The sequence below is a fragment of the Notamacropus eugenii genome, chromosome 5 (assembly GCF_028372415.1).
Source record: "Notamacropus eugenii isolate mMacEug1 chromosome 5, mMacEug1.pri_v2, whole genome shotgun sequence".
Taxonomy (NCBI): Eukaryota; Metazoa; Chordata; class Mammalia; order Diprotodontia; family Macropodidae; genus Notamacropus; species Notamacropus eugenii.
In genome coordinates, this window is record NC_092876.1 from 370877604 (window position 1) to 370896684 (window position 19081).

Sequence of the window (19081 nt, forward strand, 5' to 3'; positions counted from 1 at the left end):
TCAGTATAGGTTATACACGTATAGTTTCGCAAAACACCTCCATAATAGTCATGTTGTGAAAGACTATATTTCCCTCCATCCTATCCCACCCCCTAATTTTCTCCTTTGACCTGTCCCTTTTCTGTAAAGTGTTTGCTTCTGACTATTCCTTTCCCCAATCTGCCCTTCCTTCTTTCATGCCCTGCTCTTATCACCTTCCTTCTACTTTCCTGTACGGCAACATAACCAATTGAGTGTGTATGTTATTCCCTCCTTAAGTCAAATCCATTGAGAGTAAGATTCACTCATTCCTTCTCACCTCCCCCTTCTTCCCCTCCCCTCCATTGTGAAACTTATCTCTCCCTTTCTCCTTCCAATATATTTTTCTCTCAACCCTTAATTTTATTTTTTAGATATCATCCCTTCATATTCAACCCACCCTGTGCCATCTGTCTGTCTGTCTGTCTGTCTATTTCCTTCAACTCCTCTAATACTGACAATGGTCTCATGAGTTACAAATATCATCTTTCCATGTAGGAATGTAAACAGTTCAACTTCAGTTGATTTCTTATGATTCTCTTTCCTGATTATCTTTTCATGCTTCTGTTGATTCTTGTATTTGAAAGTCAATTTTCTGTTCAGTTCTGGTCAAGAATGCCTGAAAGTTCTCTGTGTCATTGAATATCCATTTTTTCCCCAGAAGGATTTTACTAAATTTTGCTGGGTAGGTGATTCCTGGTTTTAATCATGTTTCCTTTGATCTCTGGAATGTCATATTCCAAACCCTTTGATCCCTTAGTGTAGAAGCTGCTAGATCTTGTGTTATCCTGATTATTTTTCCACAATACTTGAATTGTTTCTTTCGGATGGCTTGCAATATTTCCTCCTTGACCTGAGAGTTCTGGAATTTGTCTACGATATTCCTAGGAATTTTCCTTTTAGTATCTCTTTCCAGAGGTAATTGGTGGATTCTTTCAATGTCTATTTTATCCTCTGGTTTTAGAATGTCAGGGCAGTTTTCTTTGATAATTTCTTGAAAGATGGTGTCCAGCCTCTTTTTGACCATGGCTTTCAAGTAGTCCAATAATTTTTAAGTTCTCTCCTGGATCTATTTTTCAGGTCCGTAATTTTCCCAATGAGATATTTCACATTGTCTTATGTTTCTTCATTCTTTTGGTTCTGTTTTATGATTTCTTGATTTCACATAACATCATTAGCTTCCATTTGCTCCATTCTGATTTTGAGGGAATTATTTCCTTCAGTGAGCTTTTGGACCTCTTTTTCCATTTGGCCAATTCTGCTTTTTAAGGCATTCTTCTCCTCATTGGCCTTTTGGATTCCTTTTGCCCTTTGGGTTAGTCTATTTTTTAAGGTGTTATTTTCTTCAGTATTTTTTGGGGTCTCCTTTAGCAAGTTGTTGATTCAATTTTTATTATTTTCTTGCATCACTCTCATTTCTCTTCCCAATTTTTCTAATACTTATTTGATTTTCAAAATCCTTTTTGAGCTCCTCCATGATCTGAAACCAATTCCTATTTCTCTTAGGGGCTTTTGATGTAGGAACTTTGACTCTGCTGTCCTCTGGTTGTATGCCTTGATCTTCTTTGTCACCAAAATAGGATTCTATAGTCTGATTTCTTTTATGATGCTCACTCAGCTTCCCAGCCAAACACTTGACTTTCTAACTGTCAAGATAGGACTCTGATTTTTGTGGAAGTGGGTATACTGTCCCTTGCTTCAGGGATTTTGTATCAGCCTCATGATCCCCCATAATCTGTGGGCCCAGAGCTCCTGAAGCAGCCTTTGCCATCACTGCTACCACCTCTCTTCGCCCATTGCTCTGGGAATTGGGCCTGATGGGTCACTTCCGGTGTTCTTCTTTCACCCTGATTCCACAGAGTTTTCCCACTAACTTTTTGGCATTTATGGGTTGAGAAGTCTGCAAACTGCCACAGCTGCCAATGATACAGTCCTCTGGGGCCTGCCTCTCGCTGATTTGTGCTGGTGTAGCCCACTCTGGGACTGTGCTCTGCTCCCTGCCTGGTGCAGAAAAACCCTTCCTATCGACTTTCAAGGTTGTCTTGGGCTGGGGATTTGTTTCACTTGGTGATTTTGTGGGTTCTGCAGCTCTATAATTTGTTTAGAGTCATTTTTTACAGGTATTTGGAGGGCTTTGAGGGAGAACTCAGGGAAGTCCCTACTTTTATTCTGTCATCTTGGCTCAGCCCCCAGAATTTATAATTCTTGCACATGGAAGTGTGGTGCATTTGTGGGTAATGGCAAGATCAAGAGCATGTAAATCTTTGTGTTGTAGCTGAGATGAGGTGGATAAGTAGGTCTTGCAAAGTGAAGAGGTTGAGGAACTGATGCATAGGAGTGTTTGAGGGAGAGTCAGTATTTATGTTCAGGTTTCTTATTATGAAAATAGAGTTAGGAAGGACAGATGAATTATAAGCTAGGTACTGAACTAATTGAAGAAGAAAAAGGAATGACTTGGAGGTCTGTAGACAACAGTTATCAGGATTTTGATTGGGTGGTAGATTTGAATTTCACTAATTTCAATGATGGAATGGTCACTGAGTGATGGAAGTAGGGAGAGAATATTAAAGATGTGGTGGGGAGCAAGGGTTATTCCAATTCTCCCTCCTAGACCAGTGAACTGAGGGGAATGCAACCAGTACTGGAAAGGGTGACCAGAGAGGCTCTATCTTGGGAGGTGGGAGGAGCCAGATTTCAGTGATTACTAAAGGATGAAAGGAGTGGGAGGGGAAAAGATTTAGGATGGAGGGAAGTTTGTTGACTGTGGAACAGGTATTCCAGAGGGCATAGTGGAAGGGGTAGGTGGTGTTTGATTGGGACTTTGGGATGGAAAGGTTGACGGGGAGGGAAATAGAATGTTGAGTAGTGGGGATGGGGAATGGTGTTTGGATAATGACCTAGAAGGGTTCAGAATCACTAGTATGTATGAGTGTGGAACCTATATAAGACCAAGCATGGGAATGTTCACCATTGAGTTGAAGGCACTGCTCCTTTTCTAAGAAGAGGCTGGAGTATAGATGAGATGAAAGCATGTGGTCCCAGTTGGTCAGTTGAGAGGCTTGTTTTACTGTTCTTCTTTCCTGTGAAGGCTGAAGATGAGGCAGGAGGCAGCATTGCAAGAGAAGGAAGATCCTCTCCCCACTAACTTAGCTCTTTATCTCTCCATCAGTGCATAGTCATAAGCAGGAGATTGAAGGCCTGAGGTCTAAGAGAAGGTTGCTTCTCTTCATACCAGTCTCTCCCATGTTACGTTACTCCTCTTCATACCACACATTCTTTCATCACCAGTGGGAGATCAGGCTGACACCAGGAGCTGGGAGTTGTCTTGCATGCCTCTAGACTCTACTGACTTTTCCTCAGGAGACACATGCAGCAGAAGAGGACTCACAGGAATCTCTTGCTCCTCATCTCACCCAAGGCTCTATAGATCTGTCAGGTGCAGCAGGAGGTAGAAGTTAAGTTGACACAGATAGAAGCTCTGCCGTCAGCAGACTCCCCCAGAGGACAGTTGAAGCCATTAGAGGAAGGTCTGTCACCTCTTCTCCTAGGCCGTCCCCTAAATCATTGTTGCTAAGAGGCCCCTAAATTATGATGTAGAGTTTCCCCAGAAACTCAGACTTTTAAAATGTTGCTCTCTTCCAAGCAAGTTAACTAGCAAACTTGCCAGCTCCAGTAAGGGGAAGGGACTACAGTAGACTATGTTGGCTCCTTTTGGATCTTGAGTAAGAACTTGATATAGAACACTCATGCTCTGGTAAATCAGTTGTTGGAGGGCTTGGCCATGTCCATTTATAGGCCAGATGGAAAGGGCTACTCATCTGGGTGGTCATGGCTAGCCTTGTGGCAGACTGGTTGCACGACAGTGTACCTTGTATTAACTGCCTGGCATGCACTCCCCACCTAATCATGAATTCCATCTAGAGGAGAAACCAGCTTGTCAAACCTCCAAGTGAGTGGAGAAAATAGTAAGATCATCTTTTTACTCTCTGTTTTTGGAATATTGGCATCTCGTCACCTATCCTGCAACTCTTCTTTTATCTGAACCTTAAAGTTAAAACTGCTATGGTCTCTTGGTTGTTGTAAGTCTTGGCATTGGTAGAATCTGGAGGCTCTGCAAACTTGGGGGACTTGATGTCTAGAGGTAGCAAGCACCATGCTCTTCCTGATCCCTGCGGCAGTCAAAACTGTTGATAAGTGCTCACTAGAATCTTGACCGGATGCCAACCCAGAAGAAGAAACCTTTCTGGGTTCAAGTGTACAAAAATTGCAAGGTCTTAGTCTAAATATAAAACTCTTTCCTTTCTTCCCATATATAGGGGATTTGGTTGGCTGGTGTAGCACAATCTGTACACTATTTGGGACTTGAGGAATGTTACCCTTCTCTGTTCCTGGTCCTGTCGGATGTATTGCTTAGTTCCCTTAGTTACTATATTAGCTGTATGTCTCCTTGCAGTCATAATCCCTTGCATGTGATAGGTTTAAATGATTGTTGAATCACATACTAATGGAGGACAGTTCTGACTAGATAAGCTCTCTGGGTTGAGATTCTTACCCTTTGCTCTTTTTAGCTGATGTGGGAACTGGTATATTGATTCTTCTGTGCTTCGCAGAGCCTAATAGGAGAGGCAAAGTCTGAGTTGGTTGTGGCTGGGGAGAAAGCCTATTATTAAAGGGAGGAGAATTAACTCCCAACACATGGATAAAAGTTGTGTAAAAATGTTGGATAGTTGAATATAGTTATCTGAAAGAACAAAAACCATTACAATTATGAGTCATTGCTACTTTAGGTAACCAAACTGTTTTAAAAATTATAATAGGAATTAAATTGTTTAGAAAGTTTAGTTGTCTGAATAGCGTATGAACTTGTTTTATCCATCCACTTAATTTCAACGAAGTGATTCTTTTCAGTTGTTCCTATGTTTTATTACATTGTAGGAAGTGTCTTATTAACTGATAGATTGCATTTTATTTTCTTTACCATTTACATGTGTATTTTGGTGGGTACATTTTTTTCTTCTCTTATCTCTTTTCCCTCTCTTTTATTATCTTCCTCTTCCTACATCTGGCCCATCATTTACTTCCCATTCACTTTTGGTTCCCTCTCTTAGTCCAGACTTCACTCTTTTAAATACTGGATCCTTCTTCTTTTCCTGCCCTGAATGATAGCTGATTAAGCATTTCCCACTCTTATACACAAAAAAGGTAGTAGATGTGAGATTTTATAAGTGCCTCTAAAACTGTAATTTTAATTTTACAGCCAACTTCTATCCTAGTTTTTCTGTGTTTGCAAATTCATACTTATTTTTTTCCACATTTGAAGAAGAAAAGAGTTGTCTTTTTAGGTCTTCTCTTACCTGATTTCTTCATCTTTGCCTCTGACTGGAAAGAATTTTTCACAAAAATAAAAGCAAAGTGGGTGGGATGAGAATTGTATGAGACAAACAGAAAAAATAAAAAAATTGACTTGGTCATTACTGTCTTTATACCTCTGTAAGAGAAAAAATTAAAAAAATTTGAAACCCCAATTCTCCAATGCATATCCTTGCTAACAAGAATTAACTCTGGAGTAACTTTTAGTTAGTAACGACAAGCAATTGTTTCTGAAATGTGACTACTTTAAAATAAAACTTTTAATATAAGAAAAATCCAACATTTAGGCAGATTACCATCTATTTTCCTTTGAATTTTCATACTATTTAGTGTATCAGTTTTGACAATTCTATTCATTGTGTAAACCTTGAGATGCAGTATAATTTTTGGCTGCTATTTTTATTTATTTTCATTTTTTTAACTTAAGAGGGAGAAGTTTTAGTTTTTTACATAGAATGTGAGTGAGGGAATTTTACAACGTATATAACTTGTGTGGGTTTTGTGTTTAAGTATGTACTATTTTGTATTACTTCAGGGCTTCATAATAATAACCTTTTACTGGACTAATGGAAATTTTTATAAAGTTAGGTTTCTCAACACATACTTGTGACATTCTAGAATCATTTTTTGTTTCATACAGATATTCCAAATGAGTTAGATTAATGACTGTTATTGTTAGGTTGTAATATTTATTGCAGCATTAAGTATAATTAAGAAAAACAAAAAAAATTGGTAATTCTCTATTGAAATTATATACTCAGGGTGCAGTGAGGTGGCAGCTAGATAGTGCAGTGGATAAAGCACTGGCCCTGAAGTCAGGAACTGACTTCAAATTTGGCCTCAGGTACTTATTACTAGCTGTGTGACCCTGGGCAAGGCACTTAATTAACCCCTATTGTCCCTCCCCTCCCAATGATATACTCAAAAAGGCAGCCCACTTTGAATTGTTCTTATTGCATAGCTTAGAAAAGCTCTCAAGTGTTTTGTAATGAATAAAAGGATATGCATAATTTTATAACTCCGAGTTGGATATAGTTCCGAGTTGTTCTCCAAAATGGTTGGAGTAGCAGTACATTAGTGTCCCAAATTTTCCACATCCCCTCCGGCGTTTGTCATTTTCCTATTCTGTTATATTAATGTCATGCCAGTCTGATGGATATGAGGTGGCCTCTTACGGTTGTTTTAATTTGCATTTCTTTAATCAGTGATTTGGAGCATTTGTTCATGTGACTTTTGATAGTTTTGATTTCTCCTTCTGAAAACTTCTTTGTACCTTTGACCATTTATCCCCTGGGAAACGGCTTTAAAAATTTACACGCACACACACACACACACACACACACATAATATTATGTATTTTTTCTCTTTTTTTATTACTTTGTTTTCAATTTTCAACAATCACTTAGATAAGTTTTAAATTTTCTCCCCCTCCCTTCCCGATTCCTTCCCAAACGGCATGCAATCTTATGTGGGTTCTACACATATATTCTTATTAAACACATTTTCACATTAGTCATGTTGCATAGAAGAATTAAAAGGAATGGGAGAAAGCATGAGTAAAAACTAAACAAAACTAAACATAACAAAAGAGAAAATAGTCTGCTTCACTCTAGGTTCCCCATTCCATAGTTCTTTCTCGGGATGTGGATGACATTTTGCATCAAGAGTCCTTTGGGAATGTTTTAGGTCCTTGCATTGCTTTTAAGGGCAAAGTGTATCAGAAACAGACCTTGCATCCTGTGGCTGTTTACTGTGTATAATATCCTCCTGGTTTTGCTCACTACACTCAGCATCAGTTCGTAGAAGTCTTTCCAGGTTTTTATGAAGTCCGCCAGTTCGTCATTTCTTATAGCATAATAGTATTCCATTACATTCATATACCACAGCTTGTATAGCCATTCCTCAATTGATGGGCATTCCCTTGATTTCCAGTTCTTGGCCACCATAAAAAGCTGCTATACTTTTGTACATTTGGAACCTTTTCCCATTTTTATGATCTCTTTGGAATACAGCCCTAGAAGTGATATTGCTAGGTCAAAGGGTATGCAATACACATTTTTGTAGCCCTTTGGGCATGGTTGCATATTGCTCTCCAGAATGGTTGGATCAACTCACAGCTCCACCAACAATGAATTAGTGTTCCAACTCTCCCACATCCTCTCCAGCATTTATCATCTTCCTGTTTTGTCATGTTTACCAATCTGATAGGTGTGATGTGGTACCTCAGAGGTGTTTTGATTTGCATCTCTCTAATTAATAGTGATTTAGAGCATTTTTCATGACTATAGGTAGCTTTAATTTTTTCCTCTGAAAATTGCCTACCTGTTCATGTTTTTTGACCATTTATCAGTATGCGATGTATTTGTTATATATTTTATATATGTATCAATTACATGTAAAAATAATTAACATTTATTTTTGAAAAATTCTGAGTACCAAATTATCTTTCTGCCTCTTGCACCTACCTTCTCTTTGAGAAGACAAACTACTTAATACAGATTATACATATGCAGTCATGCAAAACATTTCTATAGTAGCCATGTTATGAAGAAAACACACACATGCATGCACAACCTCAAGAAAAATAAAGTGAGAAAAGTATGCTTTGTTTTGCATTCAGATTCCTTCAGTTCTTTCTTTGGAGGTGGATAGCATTTTTCTACATAAATCCTTCAGAATTATCTTGGAATGTTGTATTATTGAGAATAGTTGTCATACATCATACAGTATTGCTATTACTGTTCTCCTTATTCTGCTGAGTTCACTTTGTATTAGATCATACAAGTGTTTCCAGGTTTTTTGAAACTCCTCCTGCTTGTCATTTCTTTTTTCAAAATAGTTTTCTAATTACACATAAAACATCTTTAATATTCACTTTTAAAAACTGAGTTCCAAATTTTCTCTCTCCCTCTCTCCTTGAGAAGGCAAGCAGTTTGACATAGGGTTATACATGTATAGTAATGGAAAACATATTTCCATTTATCAATCATGTTGTGAAAGAAAACACAGACCCCTCAAATAAACCCCAAGAAAAAAGTTTAAAAAAGGTATTCCTCCATCTGCATTCAGAATCCATCATTTCATTCTCTGAAAGTGGACAGCATTTTTCATCATTGATCCTTTGGAATTGTTTTGGATCATTGTATTGCTTAGAATAGCTGTGTCTGTCTATGTTCATCCTTCGTTTTCGAAGAAGACCATGACATCAGAAAAGTGATGACAGTGACTTGCACTTGACTTTATTTTGAGTGAGGGAGTGCTGTGTAACATCACCAATCTCACTTCTCCAGAGCCATCTGGGTCCAGTGACCAGTTATTCACCAGCATAAGTCATTCACAGTTGATCGTTGTACAGTATTGCTGTTACAGTGTACAGTGGTCTTGTTTCTGATCACTTTACTTTGCAGCAGTTCATGTAAGTCTTTCCAGGTTTTTCTGAAACCATTCTGCTCATCTGTTCTTATAGCACAATAGTATTTCATCTCAATCATATTCTGCAACTGGTTCATTTATTCCCCAATTGATGGGCGTCTGCTCAGTTTCCAATTTGTTATCACCACAAAAAGGGCTATAAATAATTTTATTCTGATAGGTCTTTTAAAAAAAAATTCTCTTTGGCATACAGATCTAGTTAGTGGCATTATTGCTGGGTCAATGAATTTTATAGCCTTTCAGGCGTAATTCCAGATTGCCATTAAGAATGATTGGATCAGTTTTACAACTCCACAAACAATGTATTAGTGTCCCTATTTTTCTGTATCCCTTCTAAGATTTATCGTTTCCCTATTTTGTTATATTAGTCAATCTGATAGGTGTGAGTTTTATCTCAGAGCTGTTTTAATTTACATTTTCTAATCAGTTGTGATTTAAAGCATTTAGAAGCTTTATGGCTTCTTCTGTAAACTGCCTGTTTATATCCTTTGATTATTTATCAAATGGGGAATGCCTCATTTTCTTATAGATTTAACTCAGATTATGTATTTGAGAAATGAGTTTTTATCAAAGAAACTTTCTGTACAAATTTTCCTTCAGTTTTCTGCTTTCTAATCTTGACTGAATTGAATTTTTTTTGTGCAAAACCGTTTTAGTTTAATGTAATAAAAATTATCCATTTTACTGCTTGTAATTTCCTCTACCTCTTGTATGGACATAAACTCTTCCCTTATCAATAGATCAACAGGTACATTTTTCCATGTTCCCCTAATTTACTTACACCACCCTTCATGTCTATATCATGTACCCGTTTTGACCTTATTTAAAAATTTTCCGTTTATACTGATTAGAGAAATTAGTCTATAATTTATTTCTCTGTTTTGGCTCTTTCTGATTTGGGTATTAGCACCATATTTGTATCATTACAAGAATTTGGTGGTATTCCTTTGCTTGTTTTCCCAGAGTTTATAAAATATTGGAATTAATTATTCTTCAAATGTTTGGTATAATTCATGTGTAAGTCCATCTGGCCCTGGAGTTAATTTTTCTTAGGGAGTTCATTCTTTTTTTCTGAAATGTGGTTTTAAGTATTTTATTTCCTCTTCTGTCTACCTGAGCAATTTGTATTTTCTGTAAATATATCCATTTCCCTGAGATTATCAGATTCATTGACATTCAGTTGGGCAAAATACCTCTTAATTGTTGTTTTAATTTCCTCTTCATTGGTTTTAAATTCACGGTTTTTTCATTTTTGATGGGGTAATTTGGTTTTCTTTTTTAAAATTAAATTAATCAAGGATTTATTTGTTTTTTTCATGAAATCAGCTCTTAGTTTTATTTATTAGTTCAGTAGTTTTCTTAATTTTCATTTCATTAATCTCCTTTATTTTCAGAATTTCTAATGATATTTAATTGAAATTTTAAATTACTTGTTTTTCTAGCTTTTTTTTTTTTTAGTTGTATGCCCAACTCATTCATCTCTTTCTGTATTTTATTCATATAAGTTTAGAGAGATAAAAGTTCCCCTAAGAACTGCTTTGGTTTCTTCCCATAAGTTTTGCTATGTTGTCTCATTGTTGTCATTCTCTTGGATAAAGTGATTGATTGTTTCTGTGATTGATTGTTTGACCCACTCATTCTTTAGAACAGATCTTTTGGTTTCCAATTAAATTTTGGTCTATCTTTCCATAGCCTGTTATTACATTTAATTTTTGTTATGTCATGTTCTGAAAAGGATACATTTAATATAAAATATCCTTAATGCGTTGGATTCTAGGGTTTTTTTATCCTAGTACATGGTCAGTTTTTGCATATGCCATGTACCACAGAGAAAAAGGTTTATTCCTTTCTACTCCTATTCAGTTTTCTATAGAAGTCTATCATATCTAACTTTTCTTAGGTTTAATTCACCTCTGTAACTTCTTTCTTGTTTATTTTGTGGCTAGGTTTATCGAGTTCTGGGAGGGAGCAGTTGAAGTTTCCCACTAGTATAGTTTTGCTTTCTATTTTTTCCAGTAACTCCCCTAACTTCTTCTCTAAGAATTTGGATGCTATGCCACTTGGTTCTGTCCCAAATCTATTTTTTTTTCTATTAAAGGGGCCATCCCCATGACTACTTTTAAAGAGGCCAATTCACTGAATGGGCATTACCTCACTTTAAGTGAGTACCTGAAAAGACCTTAGCCTAAAAGGCCAAGGTCTCCCATTGCATCCTGGGCCATCTCCAGTCATCCTGATGAATATCTGGTCACTGAATGCAGATGGCTGAGGGGGAGAAAGTGAGGCTGGTGACCTTGCATGTCATGGTTTTCTTCCAGTCTCAGTATACAGTGTGAGATTTTGGTCTCTACTTAATTTTTGCAAAACTGCTTCCCAGTTTTCCCAGCAGCTTTTGGTCAAATTGTGATTTCTTGTTCCAAAATCTTAATCTTTGGGTTTTTCAAACACTAGATTACTATGGTCATTACTTTGTATTGTGGGCCAGATATTTTCCACTGATCTACCACTGTATTTCCCAGCCAATACCAGATTATTTTGATGTTTACCATTTTGTAATACAATTTGGGATCTGGGACTGCTAAGTTATTTTCTTTCACTGTTTTGTCATTGATTCCCTTGATATTCTTATTTTGTTCCTAATAGATTAGTTTTATTATTTTTTCTAACTCTATAAAATATTTCTTTGGATAATTTGGTATGGCATTGAATAAGTAAATCAATTTAGATAGAATTGTCATTTTTATTATATTGGTTCAGCCTGTGCATGAGCAATGAACATTTCTCTGATTTTTTAGATTTGACTTTACTTGTGTGAAAAATATTTTTATTCATGTTCATATAGTTCCTGAGTTTGTCTTGGCAGGTAGATTCCCAAGTTTTTTATATTGTCTGCAGTTATTTTAAGTGGAATTTCTCTTTCTATCTCTTCCTACTGGTCTTTGTTGGTAGTATGTAGAAATACTGATGATACATGCGAATTTTTTTAAATATCCTGCAGATTTGTTGAAGTTGTTAATTATTTCAGCTAGTTTTTTAGTTGATTCTCTAGGTTTCTCTAAATATACCGTCATATTGTCTGCAGAGTTATAGTTTTGTTTTCTCATTGCTTGTTTTTATTTCTTCAGTTTCTTTTTTTTGTCTTTTTGCTATAGCTAGCATTTCTTGTACAGTATTGGAATAATAGTAGTATAATGGGCATCCTTGCTGAACCCTGATCTTGTTGGAAAGTCTTTTAGTATATCCCCATTACAGATATTGCTGATGGTTTTGGATAGATAGTATTTATTTTAAGGAAAACTTTGTTATTATTGTGTTCTCTAGTATTTTGGTAGGAATGGGCATTGTATTTTGTCAAAAGCCTTTTCTTCATCTGTTGAGATAATCATATGATTTTTGTTGTTTTGTCTTATTCGTTTAGTCAGTTACGCTGATAGTTTTCCTAATATTGAACCAGTCTTAGATTCTTAGTATAAGTCCTACCTGGTCATGATCTTTGTGATATGTATTTGTGGTATATTGCTGTAATCTCCTTACTAGTATTTTATTTAAAAATTTTATATCAGTATTCTTTAAGGAAATTGGTCCGTAGTTTTCTTTCTCCATATTTGCCCTTTCTGGTTTAGAAATCAGCACTGTATATGTGTCATAAATGAAATTGGTAGACTCCTTCGTTGACTGTATTTCCAAGTAGTATATACAGTGTTGGAATTAATTGTTCTTTAATGTTTGGTAGAATTCACTTGTGAATACATCTGGTCCTGGGGATTTTGTTTTCTTATAGAGCTTGTTGAATTTCTTTTTCTGAGAAAGAGTTATTTAAGTATTCTGTTTTCTGTTAATCTGAGCAATTTATATTATGTAAAAATTCATCCATAGGCAAGTAGGTAGTGTTCAGGGCTTGAAGTCAGGAAGACTTACCTTCCTGAGTTCACATTTGACCTTGGACACTTAGAAGCTATGTGACCCTGGGCAAACAAGAGACCTTCTTTGCCTCTGTTTCCTCATTGTAAAATGAACTAGAGAAAGAAATGGCAAACCACTCCACTATCTTTGCAAAGAAAACCCAAATAGGGGTCATGAAGATTTGGACACAACTGAAAAACAGCTGAACAGTAAAAAAGTTCATCCATTTCACTTAGATTGCAGATTTTTTGGCATGTAATTGGGCCAGATAACCTCTAATAATTATTTTAATTTCATCTTCATTAGTGGTGAATTCACCCTTTCCATTTTTGATACTGGTAATTTGGTTTTCTTTTTTTTTTAAATTTATTTTTAGTTTATAGCATTCAGTTCCACAAGATTTATAGTTTTAAATTTTCTCCCCCTTCCCCAGGATAGTGTGCAATCTGAGGCTCTACATATATTTTCATCTTAAACATATTTTCACGTTAGTCATGTTGTCAAGAAGAATGTAATGAACCACAAGAAAGAAGAAATAAAACAAAAAAGAGAGAGCAAATAGTATGCTTTAATCTGCATTCAGACTCCATAGTTCTTTCTCTATATGTGGATAGCATTTTCCAAAGCCTTTTGGCATTGTCTTAGAATCTGACATTGCTGAGAAGAGAGGTCTTATCAAAGTCAGTCATCTCACAATGTGACTGTGTGTGTACAATCTTCTCCTGGTTCTGCTCCCCGCACTCAGCATCAGTTCATATAAGTCTTCCCAGGTTTTTCTGAAGTCTGCCTACTCATAATTTCTTACGGTGCAATAGTATTCCATTACATTCACATACCACAACTTGTTCAGCCATTGCCAATTCTTGCCACCACAAGAAGAGCTGCTATAAATATTTTTGTACGTGTGGGTCCTTTTCCCATTTCTATGATCTCTTTGAGATACAGCCCTAGAAGTGGTATTGCTGGGTCAAAGGGTATGCATATTTTTATAGCTCCTTGGGCATAGTTCCAAATTGCACTCTCAAATGGTTGGATCAGTCACAACTCCACCAAAGATGTATGTGTTTCAATTTTCCCTCACCTTTTTTTTTCAAGATCAAATTAACCAGTAGGTTATCTGTTTTTATTTTTTCATAAAGTCAGCTCCTAGTTTTATTTATTAGTTCAGTGCTTTTCTTACTTTCAATTTTATGAATCTCTCCTTTGGTATTCAGGGTTCTTATTTTTGTTCTTAATTGTGGATTTTTAATTTGTTCTGTTTATAGTTTTTTATTTGTATGTCCAGTTCATTGATTTGATGTTACTTTTATTGATGCTGTACATATTTATAGAATTATATTTTCATCTAAGTATTGCTTTGGCTTTATCCCACACATTTTGGAATGTTGCCTCATTGTCATTCTCTTTAGTTTCCAATTAACTTATTTTTTTGGCAAGGCATTCAGGGTTAAGTGACTTGCCCAGGGTCACACAGCTAGTAAATGTCAAGTGTTTAAGGCTAGATTTGAACTCAGGTCCTCCTGACTCCAGGGCTGGTTCTCTATTCACTGTACTATCTGGCTGCCCCTGCACAATTAATCTGTGCTTCTAATCTGTGCTTTATTAAGTATAATTTTTATTGCATTATTATCTGAAAAGGGTATGTTTAATATTTCTGCTCTCTTGCATTTGATTGTGATTTTTTTTATGCCCTAATGCATATTCAGTTTTTGTGAAAGTGCCATATATATCTGAAAAAAAGATATGCTCCTTTCTATTCATATTCAGTTTCCTCCAGAGGTCTTTCATGTCTAACTTTTCTAACATTCTATCAATTTTCTTTTCTTCCTTTTAAAATATAATTTATTGTTAGATTTATTTTATTTCTGAGGGGATAAAGTTGAGTATTTACTATATCCTCTTGTAATTAATTTTTCCTTTAGGAATTTGGATGTTAATGCTATTTGGTGTATTTATGTTAAGTATTTGTATTAATTCATTGTCTATGGTTCCTTTTAAAAAGATATGAGCATCTAAAAATTTAACAAATCCTCTTGGGTGGTAAATAATTTTCAAGAAATCAAGATTCAGATTTTGATCTTGGTTTTCATCAAAATTTCATCACACAAAACCTGTGTGACCCTGGGCAAGTCACTTAACCCTGAATACCTTGCCAGAAAAATAAGTTAATTGGAAACTAAATTAAAGAGAATGATAATGAGGGAACATTTCAAAATTTGTGAGATAAAGTCAAATTTTAAAGTAAAGATGTGTGTCCTTCTCCCCCCATCTTAAATTTCATTTATGTTCAGTAATGGATAGATATTCATAAGAAAATGGAAGTTCAGCTAAGACTGTATTATTTGATGGTCCTTTTTTTCTAATCAAATTTATAAGGATATTATTTTCTGAGAATTTTTAAAATAGAAAATAATATAATATATAAAATAATATAAATAATATAAATTTCCATTAAGGACTATTTTTAGCAATAGTCCTTAATAATAATAATATATATAATATATAATATAATATATATAATAATAATAAAATAAAAAATTTTATTTCCTAAGGAGATTTACTTAGTTTTCATAAAGAGAAAATGTGTTTCATTCTAGTTTTTTGTAGCCTTCCTTTTGATTTTTCAGTTTTAATTAGAAACAGGCAATATGTGTTGAATCTGCATCTGATTTATAGCAATACTGCCTTTCAGGAATCTTTTATGTGATAAAGAGACAGTCCCTGGTCTTCCTTCCTCAAGGAAAAACTCTGAGGAAGAGGATAACTATGGGGAAGACAGTAAATAAAGGTAAGGCTATTTCCATGTCAAAAGAAGATAGGAAGAAAATATTTCAATTTCTTGTTTGTAGGATTTGAATGCATATGGAATAGATATTTGATCTGTCAGTTTACTTCAAGTATAAGATGGAGAAATTTTTAGTTTTGTTTAAACTTAATTTGATGGTTTTAATTGATATTCCATGTAGTAGCTAATTGGTAGGAATTAGCATCAGTTAAATTTATCTTTTATATAGTATTATAGAAAATACATTAGGTGAGTTAGACTTTTGGGGGAGTCACTCATCTTGAATTAAGAGGGGAGAGTAAAGAGAAGTGAGTGGACCTGGGAAGTAGAAGAGGCCAGGATTAATTTACTTCATAATTTAATACTTCCTTGAATTTCCTTTGGAGGTTGGGCTGGATGACTTCTCTGAGGTGCCTTCTAGTCCTAAATTATACATTTAATATTTTGTAGCTCTAGGCTCTCTAAGCTCTTAAAACTGCTAGTTTCCGAAAGCATCAAATAAAATTAAAATTTGACTATCTCTGGTTTTATTATCAGTAATATCTTTCTATTATGTAATGTAATTTTGAGACTGCATTAATTTTTTGGCATAACTAATCAACATTTAGTAATTAATTATTCCATTTTGTTAAATGTTATCTTTATGTCTTGTTGAATGTGTTAATGTGTTAAAAACTCTGATTTTTTTGTTTTATATTCTTTCCACTGATGCAGATCAAAACCAAAGTTCCTTGAGGCCCAGATTAAAATCACTTACTCCCATGGTCACATTGCTATCAAATGTTAGAGGCAAGATTTGAACTCAGTTTTTTAGATTCCTGATCCAATGCTACATGCTATCGTATTTCCTTTTGCTGATTAATGAATTTACTGAAATGCCTAATTAATTTTCAGGTGATATTATTTTATATATTTGTATATAATGGAGAAATAAAAGTAAGTTTCTTGTTAAAAAAGTTGCAGTAAACTACAGAAACATTGAGTGATCTTTAGTACATGATTGCTTCTAAACCTTACTGATTAATTTGATCATAATATTTCTTTTTAGATTCAAAGAATATTAAGAAGGAAAAGCAAGGAAAAAATCACTCAAATGATCTTCCTCTGCAGTATGGTATGTTTTTAAATAATTTGAAATGCATTCACAGTTGCCTTTCTTATTAACTTTGAGTTTTTTCTTTTTACTTTTGGCGTTTAAAAGAAACAGTATAATCTCAAGTTAAGGGAAAGCGTTTATTAAGTGCTCACTTCAATATGCTGGGCACTGGGGATACAAAAGAAGGCAAAAAACATGGTCCTTGCCCTCAAAGAGCTTACATTTGAATGGGAGTGACAACTGCCAACTAGGTTGGATTTAAAATATATACAGAACAGATGAGAGACACTATAAGATGGCATTTGCAGCTGTTAGCCTCTTGGAAAAAATTTCCTGGAGTAGGCAGAATTGAGCTGAGACTTGAAGGGAATCAGAGAAATGTGAAGGTAATGGGCCAGGGCATTTTAGGTATGGGGGACAGCTAGTGCAAAGACCCAGAGATGGGAGATGGATAGAATATCATATTAGAGGAATTGCAAGTAGGCCAATATGGCCAGAATGGAGATACTTGGAGGAGAGTAAGGCATAAGAAGGCTTAGGGGCAAGATAATAAAGGAATATAAATATCATAGCAATTTATGGTTGATTCAGGAAGTAACTGGGAACCACTGGAGCTCATTGAGCAGAAGGGTGACTGAGTCAAATAAGTGCTTTTGTAAAGTCACATTAGCAGCTGATTGGAGGATGGATTGGAGTGGGCAGAGAATTGAGGCAAGAGACCAGTTGGAAGGCTACTACAACAGTCTGTGTAAGAGGTGATAAGGGCCTAAACTAGGATTCTGGATGAGTAAGGGGAGAAAAGGAGACATAGTGAGAGATATTGTGATAGAAGTTGTAAGATTTGGCAGCATGTTGGATATGTGGGGTGAATGAGTATGAGGAATAGAGGATACCATGGTGATAGGCCTGAGTGAATTGGGGAATAGTGGTGTCTTTGACACTAATAGGCAAGTTGGAAAGAGGGTTTGGGGAAGATGATAATGAATTCTGTTTTGGACTTAAGTTATAGATGCCTACATCCAGTTAGAAATGTCCAAAAGGCATTTGGTGATTTTGAAATGGCACTCAAGAGAAGAGGCTAGGGTTGTTGGATATCTAGATCTGCATAGAGATAATACTGAACTCATAGGAAGTGAAGCTAGATGGAAAAGATAAAAGAGCCCAGGATGGGGAATACTATCCCATAATAAAAGGGTATGAATGAAGAACCAGCAGAGACTATTTACATAAAACTGAGATCATTGAGAAGTTCAAACAATTGCTTTACAATAAATAGCACATTGAATATTATAAAATTGGGAATATTTTTATTCACACTTGGAGAAACCTATGCAGGAGCTGTATTTGGAGATTTTTATGGAGTAACTCCAAATGTGTGCAGTTAAATTAAGAGAGATAATGACTTTCTTGGGTCAGTCCATCTGACTGTAGAGTCTTGTGTGACACTATGCTTTGGGTTACAGATTTGCTTATGCTATTAACTTCTCCTTCATGTTGGTTTTGGAATTTTTAGATAGTGGTTTTGTTTTCTCTTTGTATCAGGGCCAAACATAGTGCTTTTTGCTTATGGTAGGAACTCCACAAATACTTTCTGGAATGAATTGGATCAGAGTATTATTGTATTTTGTAGATCATAAATGCTAAAAGAGGTAGAAAAAAAGCCATATCAACAAATAGAAGGAATTTAAATTGGACCTTGAGAGTTAATTAAGATAAATAGGCTGAATTCTCCAGTTAGTGGCTCTTTCTCTTGCCTCAGAATTGCATTATATGTACATTTTATTTCATTTGTGTGTATGTTTTCCTTTAGAATCTTTTCTTGAAGATAGAGATTGTTTAGACATGGAATTGTTTCATTTTTTACCTCTGTGTCTTCAGGATGTAAAGTAGGTTAGGATTAATTTTGGGAAAGTTAGTCTGATAGTATCGTCTGAGATGAGTTGGAATGAAGAATATCTTCAAGTCAAGGGAGACTTTTATATTCCAGGTTTGAGGTGATATAGCTTTGGGTAACAGATTGAAAAGGAGATGAACCCTCAGTTCCATTTGATAAAGGAACCCAGAATGACTCAGGAATTTTGATCTTTCATGACTCTTGTGGGAGAATGTGAAGGTTAGACTGATTTGGAGGGAAGTATGATGAGATTGCTTTTGGACATTTGAGGTGATGGTGGGACATCTGACTTAATAAGTTAATATATCTATCCCAAGGAGACCAAACAGGAAAAGGTTCTTTATGTATGAGAATATTTATAGCAGCTTTTTCTGTGGTGACATAGTAGAACTGGAGCTAAAAGGCTTCCCATCCAGTTAGGAATAGATGAGGTATTATAGTGTATGAATGTAAGAGAATATTGTTGTAGGAAGCTTATATGGGGGCAGGGGGTGGAGCCAAGATGGAAGGAGTAGAAGGATGGACCTGCTGTAACTCTCCCCCCATAGCCCATAAAATACCTGTAAAAAATGATTCTAAACAA

At 35.5% G+C, this 19081-nt stretch overlaps 1 protein-coding gene across 3 annotated transcripts in view; it reads left to right on the forward strand.

The window, feature by feature from the left end:
- The window catches only part of SCML2 (Scm polycomb group protein like 2), a 162098-nt gene that overhangs the window by 16768 nt on the left and 126249 nt on the right, over positions 1-19081 (forward strand). For 2 of the 3 annotated variants that reach the window (XM_072614216.1, XM_072614217.1), the window contains exons 2-3: positions 15416-15511; positions 16557-16622. In XM_072614216.1, the coding sequence (XP_072470317.1) occupies positions 15416-15511; positions 16557-16622 (162 nt within the window). Of the gene's footprint in view, positions 1-3667; positions 3968-15415; positions 15512-16556; positions 16623-19081 lie in introns of those variants that run through there. The other variant, XM_072614218.1, reaches the window with a different exon arrangement.